This window comes from Mixophyes fleayi, chromosome 4, assembly GCF_038048845.1.
Source record: "Mixophyes fleayi isolate aMixFle1 chromosome 4, aMixFle1.hap1, whole genome shotgun sequence".
Classification (NCBI taxonomy): domain Eukaryota; kingdom Metazoa; phylum Chordata; class Amphibia; order Anura; family Limnodynastidae; genus Mixophyes; species Mixophyes fleayi.
In genome coordinates this window covers 294,360,347-294,378,702 of record NC_134405.1, presented here as the reverse complement: position 1 = coordinate 294,378,702, position 18,356 = coordinate 294,360,347, and the positions used below count along the sequence as shown (strand labels likewise).

General features: G+C 40.3%; 1 protein-coding gene across 1 annotated transcript in view; it reads left to right on the top strand.

The window, feature by feature from the left end:
• The first annotated feature begins 949 nt into the window (after positions 1 to 949).
• LOC142152831 (organic cation/carnitine transporter 2-like) overlaps positions 950 to 18,356 on the top strand; it is a 34,969-nt gene continuing 17,562 nt past the window's right edge. The window contains exons 1-3 of the mRNA XM_075209846.1: positions 950 to 1,618; positions 13,487 to 13,590; positions 15,334 to 15,488. Of these exons, the coding sequence (XP_075065947.1) occupies positions 1,226 to 1,618; positions 13,487 to 13,590; positions 15,334 to 15,488 (652 nt within the window). The 5' untranslated portion in view covers positions 950 to 1,225. The remainder of the gene's footprint in view (positions 1,619 to 13,486; positions 13,591 to 15,333; positions 15,489 to 18,356) is intronic.

Below are 18,356 nucleotides of genomic sequence, written 5' to 3'. Positions count from 1 at the left end.
CAAACACATATTTGCAGATTTATATGTCTAAAAATTTGCTTGCACGTGACAATAATGATCTATGTACAATTGCCATTGATAGGATTACTTAATGCAATAATTAATGGGCAAAGAATGTGGAGGTTACTAAATAGGCTCCAAAGAAGGTTATTTCTCTGGGGCAGCACGGTGGCTAAGTGGTTAGCACTTCTGCCTCACAGCACTGGGGTCATGAGTTCAATTCCCAACCATGGCCTTAGCTGTGTGGGGTTTGTATGTTCTCCCCGTGTTTGCGTGGGTTTCCTCCGGGTGCTCTGGTTTCCTCCCACACTCAAAAAACATACTGGTAGATTATTTGGCTGCTAACAAATTGATGTGTGTGTGTGTTAGGGAATTTAGACTGTAAGCTCCAATGGGGCAGGGACTGATGTGACTGAGTTCTCTGTACAGCCTGCAAAATTAGTGGCGCTATATAAATAAATGATGATGTATATATTAAAGCTGACATGCTTGTTCTGTTTACCTAGAATTAAAAAATAATTGCAATACTAAAAGAAGTGTTACCTGGAAGGAGAATGTGATTTAAGAAAAATCAGAATTCACACACAAGCAATAAGCTCTTATAAAAAAATAAGTCTTTATCACATGAAATAAGTGTTTTTCTCAGCTATTACAACATAAGAACATTCTGTACAACTTTGCTTAAAAGGTAGGCTAGCAATAATGGAAATTGAATCGGTAATTGACTCACAAGTGTCCTGCTTGTAATGTACATGTAGCAAGTTATATAATGGGAAACTTGGGTTGAATTTAAAATCATTATTGATAATCATTATTATTATGCTCTCCAGTAATTGTGCATTTGTATCCCATAGTGACTGGGAACTAACATATCTAGTGTATGACTGGTGTGTGTCAGTGTGGAAGGTTAGAGAATGACAGCTCCTTCACAACTAGTCAGGGTCATACAGTAGCTATGGGAGGTGTGTGCAGTCCATGTACACCAGCGTCACACGGCACAGGCCTCCTGCATTCCCTGCAGCTCTCCTCCTCCTAGCGGGCTTATCATAAAGCAGTCACCCATCTAAGGTCTGTGCACAGCGCACTCTGCGTGCACTGTGCAGTGACTGGGATAGCTCCTGAAGCACTCAGCTGTCCATTATCACTTCCACAGGCACCGAGCTACCGCCGGGCACTTCTCCTCCTCTTCCGCCCGGCCTCCCGCCTCTATACGGTAGTACCAGTCATGCGCGATTATGATGAAGCGATCTCTTTCCTCGGAGACTGGGGTCCCTTCCAGCTGACCATCTTCTTTCTGCTCAGCGTCAGCATCGTCCCCAATGGCTTCACCGGTCTCTCTGCTGTGTTCCTGGCTGCAACCCCCGAGCATCGGTGCGTGGTGCCCACCGGAGCCAACATCAGCCAGGCTTGGAGGAATGTCAGTATCCCCTGGGAGGAGAAGGACGGGCAGCAGGTGGAGAGCAGGTGCTGGAGGTACAAGCTGGACATCCTGAAGAACTACTCTGATCTGGGGCTGATCCCTGGACTGGATGTCAATGTCAGCGGTATACAGAAGGAGAAATGTCTGGATGGATGGGATTACAACAGAGACCTTTATAACTCCACTATTATCACAGAGGTGAGTCATGACATCATATCATATTATATCATATGTACTATCAGCACATGTAACTTGCAGTTATTGCTTAAAAACTGTCCATTTAATATTGGTGTCAAGGTGAACTTGTATGCCAGCATTAGTACAGTGTCACTGCATCAACCAATGAGCCTGTTAAGAGTTACCAGTTTGTTTTTATCAAAGACAAACCTTGGTTCTCTACAAGTGACAACTACTGATAAAATGTGCACTAACTCAATCTTAGCCGCAGTAGACAATGCAAATTAAATGAGTGAAATAAATCCAATTTCATTTCAGCCCAAAGTTCTATATTTTCAGAATATTGTTGTTTGAGAGCATTAGAGGTTCAGTAAGTGGGCGACGGGTTATCCGATTAAAGATTTACCATAACTAAAAGGCTGGTTTAAATATTTTATAGCGTTTTATCTGAGATCACTGTCATCTTTCCATTGCAGTTTGAAAATGATTAACACTGTAATGGGTAAATATTGTAAACCAGTGTAAAATATTGGCTTCAAAACTAAAATGGGGCGCCTGTGCCAGTACAATGATTCTTGTGGGAGGATATCTCTACAAAAGACATCACAAGTGTTGGCCCGCTGTTAGCAATGGTAGTCACACTTTCTGATCAGGATTTTGCTATAATTGTTTTCTCACCAAAATAAAAGGGCTTTATTTAGAGTTTGAAGCAATTTACGCTCCAACATACGCATAAAAATTATATTGCAAAAAATACAGTCTTGTTCATTTTGAGTCACAGGTATCACAGGTATCTCATAACACAGCTGTATTTCTACATCAGGTGAACAAATACGTTTACTTAGCCCAACTATAGCGTCAAGTTGTGGCTTGACTGCCTCAATCATAAATGCAAGAAATGTCATATTGACATGAGGCGTGTCTAGGTAGTCTCATCTGGTCACAACTCCAGGGGCTGTGCTACATTTTTGTATACATTCCATGACTATACACCGTTTACACTTGCCCAGCCCTCTTTAGACGCAAGGGTTAGTAAGTCTAAGATATGCTCAAATCTAAATACAGACACATTTTGCTATACATGCAGTAAGGATATGTGTATACTTACTCCATGAAAATAGGCTTGCATCCCACTGTAAATGAGGCCCACAGAATAGCAATGGCTCGCCTACATATATTTTAGATTTCCTATATTTCACACCCTTTTTTTCTTTTCTTATGATTTAATGTTAGAAACTATAGCTGGAACACCCAGTGAAAAAAGGTGTTGACCTTTATAAATATATGTAAAATATTGTATATTCCCATAACATAACAAAATGTAAAGTGCTGTACAGCTAAAATCAGCATTAAAAAGCTTGAAGAGCGGTTCCTTGTACTGCTACTGAGCATCTTCCCTCTCTCTTGCAGATCATGTTGTCAGATGTGCATAGCAGCATCCATCTACCCATATAGTAAATTTGCAAGTTTGTGATGTTTATTTTGTATATTTATGAATTTAAAAGTGTCTCTTAAACTGGGTACACACTGATGCAATTATCATGCAGATCACACGATAAACGGCTATTTGGTTAATGCAAGAGTGTGTATGCTCCCACGATCATGTATTATCTTACCAAAGCACATCGCATCTGTTGATTTGGTTCTTTTAGCTTTCTAAAAATCACGATCAGAGATTGGACGTTGTCGAGCACATGTGGAGGTGTGTATGCACCAGGGGCGGATCTAGACTTTTCTTTTGGGGGGGGCAGTTTATAGATTATCCCTGACCCCTCCCCCTCTACATTCACAGCCCCTCTCTTCTCCAGTCCCGACTCCTGTAGGCCCTGTGCCCTACAACTGTATGGGGCTGATCCAATTTAGCCAGGTCATTCTAGAGATAACGCGGCTCTAGCAGTATTAACGTTTATACAGTAATTTTAACCCAGATTTCTGCTCATGGCTCCCGCAAATATCAGTGTTAAAGTTTACTAACAGTAAGGTTTGTTCATTGCTATATTTTAAGTAAAACACCATATAGCTATAAAATCACAACAATAAGAGCAACAAATAACAGATATGTCTGTCCCATCATCACACTGCTGCCCCTTTCATCCCACCTTCAGCACACCGCTGCTCCCACCTTCAGCACACCGCTGCTCCCACCTTCAGCACACCGCTGCTCCCACCTTCAGCACACCGCTGCTCCCACCTTCAGCACACCGCTGCTCCCACCTTCAGCACACCGCTGCTCCCACCTTCAGCACACCGCTGCTCCCACCTTCAGCACACCGCTGCTCCCACCTTCAGCACACCGCTGCTCCCACCTTCAGCACACTGCTGTTTCCTCCCACAGTCCAAAAACATACTAGTAGATTAATTGGCTACCATCATATTGACCCTAGACAGTGTCTCTCTCTCTCTCTCTCTCTCTCTCTCTCTGTCTCTCTGTCTCTCTGTCTCTCTGTCTCTCTGTCTCTCTGTCTCTCTGTCTCTCTGTCTCTCTGTCTCTCTGTCTCTCTCTCTCTCTCTCTCTCTCTCTCTCTCTCTCTCTCTCTCTCTCTCTCTCTCTTCCCCCCCCCCCCCATTGTGGCAGGGACTGATGTGAGTGAGTCTCTGTACAGCGCTGCGGAATTAGTGGCGCTATATAAATAGATGATGATGATCCAAGTATAATCCATCAATTACCATTACAAATTCCTTAACCACCCATAAATGAGCTTTGTGACCCTTTGCTGGGGCTTAGTTTCAGAAGTGGATAGACCCAATAATGCCTTTTCTTTAACAATATATAGATGAAGAACAACTATTATTGATGCTTTTTTGGCTATTCTATATTGCAAGTCAAATCCAGGAGCTGTATTTCTGCTCTCTCTGGTAATAGGCAGCGAAGATCTGCAGGTCACACCAAAGTTACATGGGTCCCATCAAATGCACTGAAAGTGTGCTCTCAATGTGTTATTAATGCATCAAATTTTTATTTCTGATAGGTCAAATGCAAGTTAAAATCTATGTGCTGGATTGCAAAAGCACTGTGGATACATGTTAATGAGACTTGGATATACATTATTTTCATATTGTACATTTACGTTTATTTTTTGTATTACAATAGGATTTCTTAAGTTTATTTAAAAACTAATAAAAGGACAAATGCTTACGATTTCTTTAATCAAAATGAATGGCAATATTTTTGTCTGGGAAATTTTCTTTAAAAAAGGAAATCCAATTATCCATATATAAAACGTTTGCACTTGTCCAAAGTTATTGTCAGGTGTGCAAGCAACACAAGCTAATTGTATGCCATTTGTATTGTCTGCCAGCTGTTTCTAGTATCACAACTGACCTCTATTAGTTGTATAGAGGGTTTTGACATTGATGTCACTTCCGGTTTATAGCCTTCTGATTTTTTTTTTCAGGATTTTTGTTAAAATACTGGAGGCAGCAGTGTGCTAGGGGGAATGCCCCCCTCCCCCCTGGATCCACCCCTGGTATGCACTCACTACCAGCAGTGTAGGCAGATATCTGAAGAGTGTGTTCAGAGTCACAATCTTTTTATCAGTTTGTTGTAAGAGATGAAGATCACAGATCTGAAGGTACATTGTGTAGATGTGTACACATAAATTTGCATGTTCATCGGGACTTTCAGTCGTTTTTAAAATTGTTACAGAAATTGCATCTAAAGTAAAATGTGATAGTGTGTATCCAGCTTATCCTACAGGCAGGCAGGTTTCCTTACTGCCTAGAGATAGATTTTTAGGGTGTAACTAGCTGTGTCACAGAAGGCGAAGTTCTGCTTTCGCTTCACCATTCTGCTGAATACCACTCCGCACTGAATTTGCCAATTAACACTATAAATTGGTTATGGATTTAAAAATAAAAGTTCTGTTTCCCATTTTCTTTGGAGGATTATTGAGGTTTTTTTTAAACAGTATAGGTCAGTGTTGGCTAACCTGTGACACTCCAGGTGTTGTGAAACTACAAGTCCAAGCATGCTTTGCCAATATATAGCAGCTTATTGCTGGAAGGGTATGCTGGGACATGTAGTTTGACAACACCTGGAGTGTCACAGGTAAGCCAACATTGGTATAGGAGTACCTGAAGCTGTAGATTGGACTGCACCTTGCAGGAGAGAAGGGAAAAGCTACAGTTTCTTTCCACATGCTGTGTAGTATTGAACGTCTGATTCATTCACTTTTCTTGGTCTGCTTGAGAGAAAAAACCAGACAGGAAGTGCAGACTTGTGTGTGTAATGGGGGATTAGTTGGGATTGGGCTTAAAAAAAAGAATACTGATGAAAATACAAATTATCATACAACTGCTTATTTTATAGGAGTACAGTCAACACAAAGCACTAACACTTAACAACAAAATAACCTACCTGACCTTTAGATGCACACACCTTAGCTTATCAATACAAAGCTTTACATGTGATCCAACAGAAGGATGATTTTGGAGAATAAAGGGACCAGTCCGCTGTGCACAGACCTTAGATGGGTGACTGCTTTTTGATAAGCCCACTAGGAGGAGGAGCGCTACAAGGAATGCAGGAGGCCTGTGCCGTGTGACGCTGGTGTATATGAACTGCACACACCTCCCAGGGCTTTGTTAAAGAGTTAACATTTGCTGGTTATACAAAGAGACACAGTTGCATTTGAAAAACATCTACCAATGAGAACGTGTTATTCAAAGCAATGGTTATATATTCAAATTCCTGATTTACTGGACCTGAACTGTTTTCCTGAAATACCATCATCGTAGCATTAAACAGTCGTTCTTACCTCTGATCTCTACTACACCAGAGTTTAGATATATTCCTGACTTAGTACAGGTCTCACAATCAAAATCGGTGTCCTTCATGTAGTCACCAAGGACAGACTTTTTTCCAGTGCCGAGGAACACACGTGGACATTAGGAAATCCAAACTCAATACTATGTTGCTGTAATATTACAATCATTAAATGGAACAATAATTTGAGTAAGGACCTGATCTGTATGTTTTCAGGTCACAACTTGACATATTTATGTCATGAGAAAAGTCAAGTTACAGATAAATGGTAGTAATAATGCCTTTACCTCAATAAATAAGCAACATAAAGTATCTCTGAAGAAACTACTGTTTGGTAAAGAAATGTGTCAGAATGGGGAAGACAGGGTAAAATCAGAACTCTAACTGTGAGTGTTGAGAACTGTTACAACTTGGTCTATGCCTGTGTGAGCTGAGATACGGCTGTGACGAGCTGATGCACTGAGTAGACTTGTAGTTAATACCGGCCGTCACAGGATTGGATTTATTATTGATGGGATTGCAAATTTTGTTAACTGGCTTGGCATGAACAAAGCATAGTTCTGTATTAAGAGTGTTCATTCCTCCCGTCTACCACACAACAGTCTTAAAATATTGAGCTCAGAGAAGGGGAGTTTTGTCTGGATACTTCAGTTGGCCTGGGAAGCACTACAAGAAAGAAGTGGAACGGGATTTTTCTCCCTGGTTAGACTTTTACGTGGTGTAATATTGTGGCCTTTATATTTTAATCTGATATAGGCCCTGGAGTTTTGTGTGTTTGATATATCATTTTCATTCTCTTAATTTTTATGTTTTTTAATGATAGATTATTAAGTCTTATAATTTACTACTGGCTGAGAGTGGTATTTGTTTATGTATATCTGATTTAAGACCGAGGCAGAGGCCTTTTATTTTGTTGTTTCTCTATACATTGAGGCTGTGCAGTCCCTCTTCCCTCAGGTTGCGCCCCAATTAGATAATAATTTTTTTAGTTAAGGCTGGGTACACACTACAGGTTTTTCATCAGACTATTGGGTCAGTTGAGCAACAAATGACCATTCAGGCCAATATCGTATTAGTGTGTATACTTAAATGATGATGAACGATAGTCGTTCCAAAGTACCGATTGTCATTTCATTTGATTGTTCAGTAGAACTGTAAATCTCGTTCCAATCCTGCAGTGTGTGTGCACTCGCGATCAGGATCTTCATACAGTTTACAGAGTCGTGATCTTTTCAGCTGACGTTTATGACAGTTGAAGAGCACAGATCTGAGGGTAAATCTTTTGAAACATTTGTAGTGTGTACGCATGAATCTTCATGCTGATTGTGACTTTTTTTTTTTCCAATCATTGCTACAATCATTGTAGATTACACATTGGAAAATTATGCATTGTGTACCCAGCCTTATACCGCTTTCATACTGCCGGCCCGGCAATATCCCGGGTTTTTCAAGCCGGGTTTTTGCCGGGGCTCGAAGCGTCCCAGCTCAGAAACACCATTCATACTGCACCTCGGACCCGGAAATTTCCCGGGTTGACCCCATTCATACTGCACAAGTCTGTGCCCTGGCAATTTGTGGGAGTCATCACCAGAGCAGTTTTCATTGGCTGAAAAATGGTGATGTCATCCACCATTTCTCCTAAACTCCTTCTCGAATCTTCCACGGGCTCCCACCGATGACATCATCCTCCAGAGACAGGCAGACAGCCAATCAGCTTGTTTTCTGTGCAACCCGGGTTGAAAAACCCGGGTTGCACCATTCATAGTGCAGGCAACCCGGATCCGACCCGGGAATTACCCCTCGATAAATCCCGGGTTGAAGACTGACTTTACCATTCATACTGCACCAAGACCCGGGTCGTTTGAGCTCGCCCCAGCAAAAACCCGGGATTTTGGTGCAGTATGAATGGGGTATTAGTCTCCTAGCTAATTGTGTTTTCAGTGCTGCTCCTTATAGCACCAGTGTTTATTTTTGTCAAGTATGGAGTAAGCACATTGATGCACTTACATTTGTGGAGCAGTGCAAAAATTAGATTTCATGTGGAGCAGCATTATTTATATGAGTGAGTGGAAGAGCGGGGGCATTACAGGGCCATTTTCACTCTGCAACTGTACTTTTGCTCAAAACTGGGGGTCTTGTCCTGTACATTTACAGGGCCGCGTTTTCAGTCTTTCGTACCACACTTGGACAGAGAAGCACGCTTCTAAGTGGACTCCACACAGTTTAATAAAAGCTTCACATTTATTAAAGGCAGTCCCCATATCCCCTCCCTCTCATGATTGAGTTAATCCATCCAATGTTAAACCAACATTTGATATTTACTAAACTGTCCTTAAGATTTCTACCCCATTTGTAAACCATCATCAGAGGAGACTGAAATTCAGGAATATTTGAATTAGAGATGGGCGGGCTCGGTTCCCCGAGATCCGCACCCACCCGAACTTTGCCTATCCGAGTACCGAGCCGAGCAGGCTTGGCTCTCTCCCGCCAGTTCGGAGTCGAAATCGATGCAAAACGTGATTGTGACGTCGTCGGATCTTGGGGCTCGGTTCTCGCGATATGTGAAATGCATAAATGCCTGCCTCCACAGCAATCCATCGCCATTTGACAGGGGGAGAAAACAGGGTTAGGTCACAGGCTGTATTAGAGCAGGGACAGAGAAATAATTGTACACTTTATTCTTTGTATTATTATTTTAATTCTATTCTATTTAATTCTATTATTATTACTAATTCTATTAGCAATTGTTAGAGCAGGAAGAGAGGAGGATAGAGGAGGCATTTTTTTTTTTTCAATATTTTGCACTACAAGTGCTTTGGGGTGTCCCATATTCCCCAGTGTGAAACACAAATTTTTCTGGCTGCCAAAAGTCATATCGAGCAGCAGTATCTATTGAATATTTTGCACTACAAGTGCTTTGGGATCATTAAAATGGATTCAAAGCAGTCCACATATGAGCAGGATCAGCAAGAAGGTGCTGGCACCAGTCCTGGTGGTAGTGTTCCCAGTATGTCATCTGGTAAAGCCTATGTAAAAGTTCATAGTCATTTTAAATCAGGGGAAAAAAATACACACCCAAAAAAAAATTACTGTGTTGAAGTGTAACTGAGGAAAAGTTAAGTGCCGATAAAAAAAATAAAATAGCCAACATGCCATTCTACAACGCGGTGGCAAAGAAAGAATGAGGCCTTTGCCTTTGTCTATTAGTGGCAGATCAAGAAATGTTACTGAGCCTTCTTCTTGTACGGTCACTCGTGACCAAGCAAGACCAAGTGATTTGTAATCTAAAAGTGGTGCACAAGTACTGTTACGCGTGAAAGCCAAGCTGCAAGAAAACAGTAAGGCATTAGAGGATAATGTATGCTCTGAATCAGAAATGACACCAATCCCTGTGCAGAGTCTATCCACCAGTGGGATGTCTAATCGTTAGCATTCTGTTTGTGTACCCATAAAGAAGGACCCTTTCAGCAGTCCTGCTGATGTGTGCCTGAACAGCCCGAGTGTAGCCAGTGATACACCAATTGAGAAGGCCACTTTGGAATTAGAAGAGGATGAGGAGGAGATTTGTGTAGGTGACGAGGGCGCTAATGATGATGTTGATGTTGATGAGGATGATGCAGACAGATACCAAACTGCCTTTGTCCATTTATTTTTATATTGTTCAGTCTATGCAAGCTGCTTTTTTTTCTGTTTAACTACAAGTGTAGGGGGGGGATGGGTCATAGACAGCCACCAAACTGCCTTTGTCCATTTCTTTATATGTTTAACTATAAGTGTAAGGTGTAATATACACCCAAAGACGATGGCTGCATTGCCAATAGGCTAAGATGGAGAGGAACACAATCAGGTTTGTGTGCGGAATTAAGAACGGCCTACCAGGGATTAAACTGTTTTTTTCCCCTAATTTATTAGCTTTAGAATTACCTTACTTATCCAAGAAACAGGTGGAACACTAAATTAGGTTAATTTAGGCCAAAAAAATAGATCTTTAAACAAAATTGCAAAACAAAACCAAAACACGCAAGGGCGGTTTTGCCAAAACCCAAAGGTAATCTAGATCCAAATCCAAAAACACGGGGGTCAGTAAGCATCTCTAATTTGAATATGCCTTTGCAGCAGTCTTTAAATTATCAACCAAAGTATGATTGACTCTTTAGTAACAGAGTAATTGGGCTCATATGGTATGCATTAGATGGCTATTTACATTCTAAAATTAACCATCTCGAACTTTCTACAAGAACTGTGGATACGGTCACTTGCAATATATTGAGAACATTAAGGCGTCCAATCAAACGGAAACTTCTTAAATATGAAAACTGAAGCCTCCTAATTAGGACAATGCAAAATAAGTTCTTACTGTCCTGAAAACTGCAATATAGTAATATGCTTATTGGAGAACATAATGTATAAGTACATTTTACTTATATTTCCTGTGTCACATTTACTGCCAGTTTAGAGATCCATACAGCAGTGATGGGCCCTCGAGCTTTCACCTGTGGCCCCACCTGGTCTAGGCTATAACACTTGTTTAATATGCTTGGTGATATGTTATTACAGATAAATGTATGATTCTTTGAGTTAATGTATTGTTTTAACCTATTATTGATATTACGTAACCCCTTATTTAGTATGTTACACTAAGGTGCAAATACCTATTTTACTTATTTATGTGCAATGCCCACTTCTGGAACTGTGCTGGTGCAAGTAGCAATATGAAAATGGCAACGTAAACTGTGTTTGTCCTATTAATGATTATATTGATAAACTTGAATTGTAGTCTTGATGAAAGCAGTAGAAATGGATCAAAGCTATACATGCAGTGACAGCCAGATAGACAAGTCTAATGGTTGGACCACAATACCAAAGCCAGATAGGGCAAATAATATCACTTACTGGGTCTTACCAATGATTTATTAGAGGAGAGGGGAACCACATTTTTTCTTTTGTCTTTTCCCTTTCTAAAAACAACCAGGCCAGCTTGTTACCACAAGTTGAGGAGATCCTGAACTGCGGGTACTTCTGAAGTATTTTTTTAATATTCAAATTCTCACCATCATCAGTTATTTATATAGCGCCACTAGTTCTACAGTGCACAGAGACCTCATTCACCTCAGTCCCTGCCCCATTGGAGCTTAGTCTGAATTCCCTAACATACACAGAGAGAGAGAGACTTGGGTAGAATGTAACCTATCGCTATGTTTTTGGAGCGTGGGAGGAAACCCACGCAAACACGAGGAGAACATACATACTCCGCACAGATAAGGCCATAGTCAGGAACTCTTGACCCCAGTGCTGTGAGGCAGAAGTGCTAACCATTAAGCCACGGTGCTGCCCAAATATATGTTCATTCATTGCCTTGCCCTTCAAATATCTGGAAAGTTTTCACATTTTATAGTGCGTTTTCTCACTGTAAAATGTGAATCCAACACACATACTTTGTGCTGCTCTCAATTTATCCAATATGTGTTTGCTCTATCTGACTTGCAAAGTAATGTGGGTGACAAAAGCTTCACATACATGTCTCATTGTTCATGTTTTGTCTGTTTTGTCTTTGGTGTTCCTGTTAAGTAAAAGCTGTGTGTGTGCACTCTCACCTACTTCCATGTTTTCATCTCTTTGTAATCAGCTTTTCCTGTGACTAAAGTGCACAGTAACTGTGATATTCTTAAACTTGAACTTGTGCCTATTGATGGATTTTTAGCATTTACTGTACTTTGCATTGATTTTAGTGGCTAACTGAAAGTAAATAAAATATTAACACAATAAAGTATATACATAATAATAATTCAAAGCAATGGTTTCCAAAAAGTAGATTAGATTAATGCAGGAGAAATCTCTGATTTCTTCTGTGTTAATTTGTGGAGGGTTTAAGGAAAGTCCTGTAATAGCCATTGTTTGTGGGCTATTGCAGTTTGTTAAATAGACCCCAAAATATTGAGATAATTGGACATTTAATATAAGAAAATCTTCCACCATGGTTTTAAAGTTGGTTGTTCATTTAAGGGCCCTTACCATTATGTTTTTGTTTTGCCCCCCTCATTTTTCAAATATAAATGTTGTGTAATAAATGTGAATACAAAATAAAAATGATTTGGTGTGCCTTGTTCATTCTTCAGTAGACTGCCATTATTTTTTTTTTCTTCCTGTCTATACTTTTGTTTTCTCCTTCCAGAGCCATTCTGACAAGCTTCTTTTCATTTGCAATAATCCAGTCAGAGCAAAGAAGAGTAGCCCCGCCCTGTCATTGGACAGCCCCGCCCTGCCATCAGACAGCCCCGCCTTGGCATCGGACAGCTTTTCGCAGGCGAAAATGGGTTAACAAATTGGCTTGATATCACAGCAATGCGCAGCTAAAAAATCCAATTTTCCAACCGTGCTAACAGACATTTGACCAAGCTACCAGATATTGTCCAAATTAGTCACTTATGTGTGTGGCCAACTTTGACACTGTTCATGTTGCTCAGTGCTCAAGCTGAGCAACGGGATTGGCTAATTTGTTCACAGTTTTAGTGACCTTGCTTCTCTAGTCTACTAAATTAACACATCAAACCCAACTCGGCTCGGTTACTGGCTGCTTTTTTTTCTTTTGTTCGTTGATGTATTAATTTAGTGCAAAAATATATAGGAATATGTTACAATTGCCCATTTGGAGCAGTGTGTAGTGTAGTATGGAAGTGTGGAATCTTTTTTTGTTTTTGTTTTGTTTTTCTAGAATTTCCTTGATTTATAAAAATTAACACAAATATAACATTTATAATTGTTTTATTGCACTTTGCACCCCAAAGAAATCATAGGTCATTTTTTATAGTTTGAGCAAACTGTATGTCATATGGGTGTTCATTTTTCTGTTTGGTAATGCTCTGAAGACGTGAGAAAATGTGGCTTATCTGCTGTTGTCATGGGGAAGCCCAGGAATAATTGATTTATTTTGTGACACACTTGTATACATATCAGATTAGCTTTGTTATCTGTCAAGTAACCTCTGTTTTGCTCTGTGCACCCTGCACTGCATAGATTTATAGAGCTGAAGTATATGGATTATGTGTTTTGTACTTGTAGGGGAACACAAAACAAGTCACAGGAATGAGCCTTTCAAAGCATAATGTATGTCCGCTTTCTTTCAGTGGGACCTGATCTGTGATAATGACTGGAAAGCGCCATTAACTACCTCACTCTTTTTTTTGGGAGTGCTCCTTGGCTCTATTGTGTCGGGACAGTTGTCAGACAGGTAATTTGATTATAATATTCATGTCCACATAGGGCATTCACCTCTCTATGTATCCTACATCACAATGGAAAGTTTGTTCTTTATTATGTTTTGATCCTTTTTACAGCTCAAAATAAAATTATATTTTTGATGCTACAGAGAAAGATGAACCAAAAAAACATGTCTGTTTTCCACTCGCTGCTGGGCATACACAGCAATGCTGCATGGGGCCCTGTTTGTCCAACAGTGTAGAATCTTCTCTGTGGAATAACACATCTAAAAATAGGAATATGTATATTACGAAACAAAGTCTTAAACACGAACACCCTCTTCTTGCTCATGTGCTTGCATCATGTGATTGAAGATTATTCTTCCACAAAACAAGTCTCCATTATATTTCATTTTCCACTTTTTAAAGTTTTGATTCCCAAAAGCTTTTTCCTTACAGCAACTTGAATTGTGTCCTGACACACCTCATTGTTGATATCTTGCTGTTTATGCACAGTAGTTAAACACATCCTAGACCTTTCTTTCTGGATATCCGTACCAGTAGTCATTGTTTCAGATTAACCAGCATTGAGGAGTACAAAACAAACCAATATGTATAATAAAAAACAATGCTTTTTAATTTTTAAGAAACTATGGGCTAGATTTACTAAGCTGCGGGTTTGAAAAAGTGGGGATGTTGCCTATAGCAACCAATCAGATTTTAGCTTTCATTTATTCAGTACCTTCTACAAAATGACAGCTAGAATCTGATTGGTTGCTATAGGCAACATCCCCACTTTTTCAAACCCGCAGCTTAGTAAATCTAGCCCTATGTATTTTCTTTAAGCTCATAAGTGTTTTTTTTTTTTCAGTTCAATGTTCCCCATTTAAAAGCATCGTCCACTTTTGGAAAACACCTTCTCAAACTATTGGGACCCCCTTAATACCTGAATCCAAAAACTGGCACGCACTATGGCAGTAGGTGCTAGCGGACTATTTGCATCTGTAGCACAATTGTCATCTATTCTTCCAGCAGTTGCCTACTGTTTAACACTGACCTTTAAACAATCACCTTTATTCCCTTTGTCCCCTAATAAGTACTGAAAGGCGGTTTTACGTACTTATTGCGTGCCGGGGGGGGGGAGCACTGTGCCGCGAGAAGGTGACGGATACACATTGCTTTGACCTAAATCCACCTTTCCAAAACCCGCAAAATTCAGGATTCCACTCAGATGGTTTCATAATAAAATCTGCACTTTCAAATAATAATGTAATTATTTTTTGCAAGTTTACACAGTGAATGAAAGAAATGCATACATTGTGTAGGAATAATATGAGCGGCTTATTATGAAAACTAGATCATCTTTAGCATCAAATAAGGGTACCCTTGAATTTAAGCCAGAATTGGGGATATCTGAACATTTTACGTATAATTCCCTTTTTATGAAGTTTCACTACAGTCTGGTCAGATTATGTGGGATACTTAACACAACAGAAATTAGGCTATAGATATGAATGTGACGTCCCTTTTCTATTATAAAAAATTCTATTACTCAATCATACAGGCAAAATAAACAGTTTTAATATATGCCATCGATAACCAGCAATATTTCAAAACCCTGCTTGTGTTTATGGTAACAATAAAACTAAAACCGGTAATTAGGACAATTCTGCTTTCAATGATAAATACTGGGCCAAGTCTTAAAAGTAAAGGGTAGATGATTAATGAGAGTCCTTCGTCTAGAAGTAATGTTTTTGTTTCCCTTCTGTTTGAAGGTTTGGCAGGAAGAAGATTCTGTTTGCTACTTTGGCCATTCAGACCGGCTTCAGCTTCGTACAAGTCTTCTCCATTAACTGGGAGATGTTTACTGTGTTGTTCCTCATTGTTGGAATGGGGCAGATCTCCAATTATGTGGCAGCTTTCATACTTGGTAAGAACGCAGCATGGATCTCATTCTCCTCTACCAGCCATTACCAGTTCTTGCTAATAAGAAAATAAGCTATATATGAGTAGTATTACTGTTGATGACTTGAAATGCACCACTGTGCTGTACAGTGGGGAAAAGCAGGACATCCAAGGTCCTGCTAGCGAGAGCTTAGAATCTAGTGGGAAAAATTGGCACAACTGAGACAAGAGGAGCAAGTGTGGCTCAGACGGAACTTGAGACAACAGCAGGGGTGTACCAGTGTGAGTAGTATAGATGGGAGTAGGGTACACTCTAGCAAATGGGTGGGTTTTTATAGAATGTTTAAAGATGGTGGTTATCAGAAGTGAGGTGCAGGTGAGACCAGATCTAAGAGGACATAAAGAAGAACATTTTGAGATTAGTTTTGAGGGGTATGATGGGGTGATTTTGAGGGCTTTGTAGGTAAAGGTGATTAATATGAATTGGATTGTGGAGAATATGGGGAACCAGTGTAGGGATTTGTAGAGTGGTGTAGCAGATGCTCAGCTGCAAGAGATGAAGGTCGGTCTTGCCAAGGCATTTAGGATGGAATATGAATAATGTTTTGGATGTCGAGATTTAGTGTTGGGATATCTATGTGGAAGTAGAAGAGGGACAGCTTGTCGAAGGAGGGAGAATAGGGAAGTATAGTTATATTGGGTTTCATTAGTGTAGAGATGGTACTGGAGGCCCCATGAATGAATTAATTCACCAAGTGAAGAGGTGTAGAGTGAGAAAATTAGAGGGCAGACATGAGCGCTTTGTGTGACCCCCAACAGATAGTGGGAGTGGGAATGTGCCAGCTTTGGAGAGACTGAAAGTGTGGTTTGGTAGGCAGGGAGGAAGTGAGAGAGTTGTGTTATGAAAGACATTGGTAAGCCTTGTCTAGAGCTGAAGTGAGGATGCTGTTGTAGAATGGTGCAGCCAGATCATGACAAGACAGGGCCGTTCTAGGAGAGAGGAGTAGATTTAGTTAAGATGGATCTGGTCAAGAGCATTTAGGTATTTCTGTGTGTAGATTTGGGAGCTGATGGTATGAGCAGAAGGTAAGGTGAGGATGAAAGAAAGGAGTTTGTGGTTGGTTAGTGGGAAAGCAGAGTTGGAGAAGCTACAGGTGGAGATGTAGAGGAAGAATACAAGATCAACAGAGTATCCATCACAGTAGATGGGAGATGAATGTCACTGGGATACACCAATGGAGAAAGTAAGCAAAATGTTTTGTAGCAGCGGAAATGCCAAGGGGAATTTTAAGATAACCTAGATTTTAAGTCACATTTATGAGTGTGTAGGTCAAAGGATAGTTAATATGGGAAACAGACATCCTTTCACAAGGAATTCTCCTGATTCCTTCTAAAAGAATTGAGAGAATGAACCTCAGGTACTGTAAATAATAGCAACTCATCGGTGGAGTGGACAGTAGAGATGTGTGAACTTTAGATGAGAAGAAGAATAGGGAGGTTTCTGGGTGTATGACTCAGAAGTTGCAACAAGGAGTAAGTAGGACGCCTACTAAAAGCCCTTGTTTGTCTCTGAGTTTTGTATTGTGACTGAGGGAGAATGCTGCATCAGAGAAAGTAAGAAATCAGAGTAAGTAAGGTTTTTATGTAGGTGCCAGAGGGATTTTTCCAGTGAATACATCATACAGGTATGTGAATTTGTTACAAACAAATTCTGCAATCCCCAATGTACAAGCAAAGGGGTGGGAGAAATGTCAACAGCAGAAGATGATTTTGAGTTATGAGGATTGCTTATGATTCTGCAGGTCGTTGGGTGCACGGAGTATTCAACTGTGTGAAGTAGTGAGGGGGAAATAATAATGGGAGCTATAGGATGTGGAGAGAGACGTGTGGTTAAAGTGAGTAGGATAAATAGAGATGGTCAGTTAAGTAGGTGCTTGGTGGAGTGATGTGAGAGTTGTGGAAGAAGTAGAATTAGTTGGATACTTATTGAGAAAGTGGGGAGGAGCAGTTGATCCAGGTAGTGCAGAGCAGTGGAGGAGCAGGTGGTTCCTTTACTGCCCCCTGCCTGGCATAATGGCATAGGCATCCTCTTCCACTTAAACATGTGGACTGAGATGCTGATAGTTGGACTCAGTGGGTCCAACAGCAATGATATATGAGCTGAATGGGTCCAGCAGCTGAACAAAGATGGTAGATTAATAGATCTTGTGTTTGGTGTGATGATACTCCTTACCACCGTTTTCCAGAAATTTTAGCTGCATTTTATTTAAGATAGGGCATAGAGCGGAGTTATTGTGCAGCCATCTATTTGCTGCCCATATGCCACCTATAATAAGTATAATACATAGTTTTCAGGTTGTATAAATATTATATTACAGCATTTTGTGTAAACAATCATATTTCTTTAGATATTTAAAGGACTGTCCATCTCTTTGCATAACCCTTGCTCTTTGGGTACTCCTCCCCCATATATCCCTTTGGGTATGTGAATCGGTCTTTGATCTGGTATTCCGTACAGAAATAAGAGAGTTGGCAGAACCATCTGTCCTAGATATAAAAGCAGCTAGGGGTGTGTGTAGTAACTGAGACTTTGGGCTAGATTTACTAAGCTGCGGGTATGAAAAAGTGGGGATGTTGCCTATAGCAACCAATCTGATTCTAACTTTCATTTATTTAGTACCTTCTACAAAATGACAGCTAGAATATGATTGGTTGCTATAGGCAACATCCCCACATTTTCAAACCCGCAGCTTAGTAAATCTAGCCCTTTGACTGCTCTCGTCTCCTACCGCTGTCAGCTGTCAGTGGTCTTCATTTCATTTTGTATAATTTAGAGGACAATTGGTGTCCTTTATGAAACGCATAAAGGCAATTCCACAAGTCGAGTGCACCT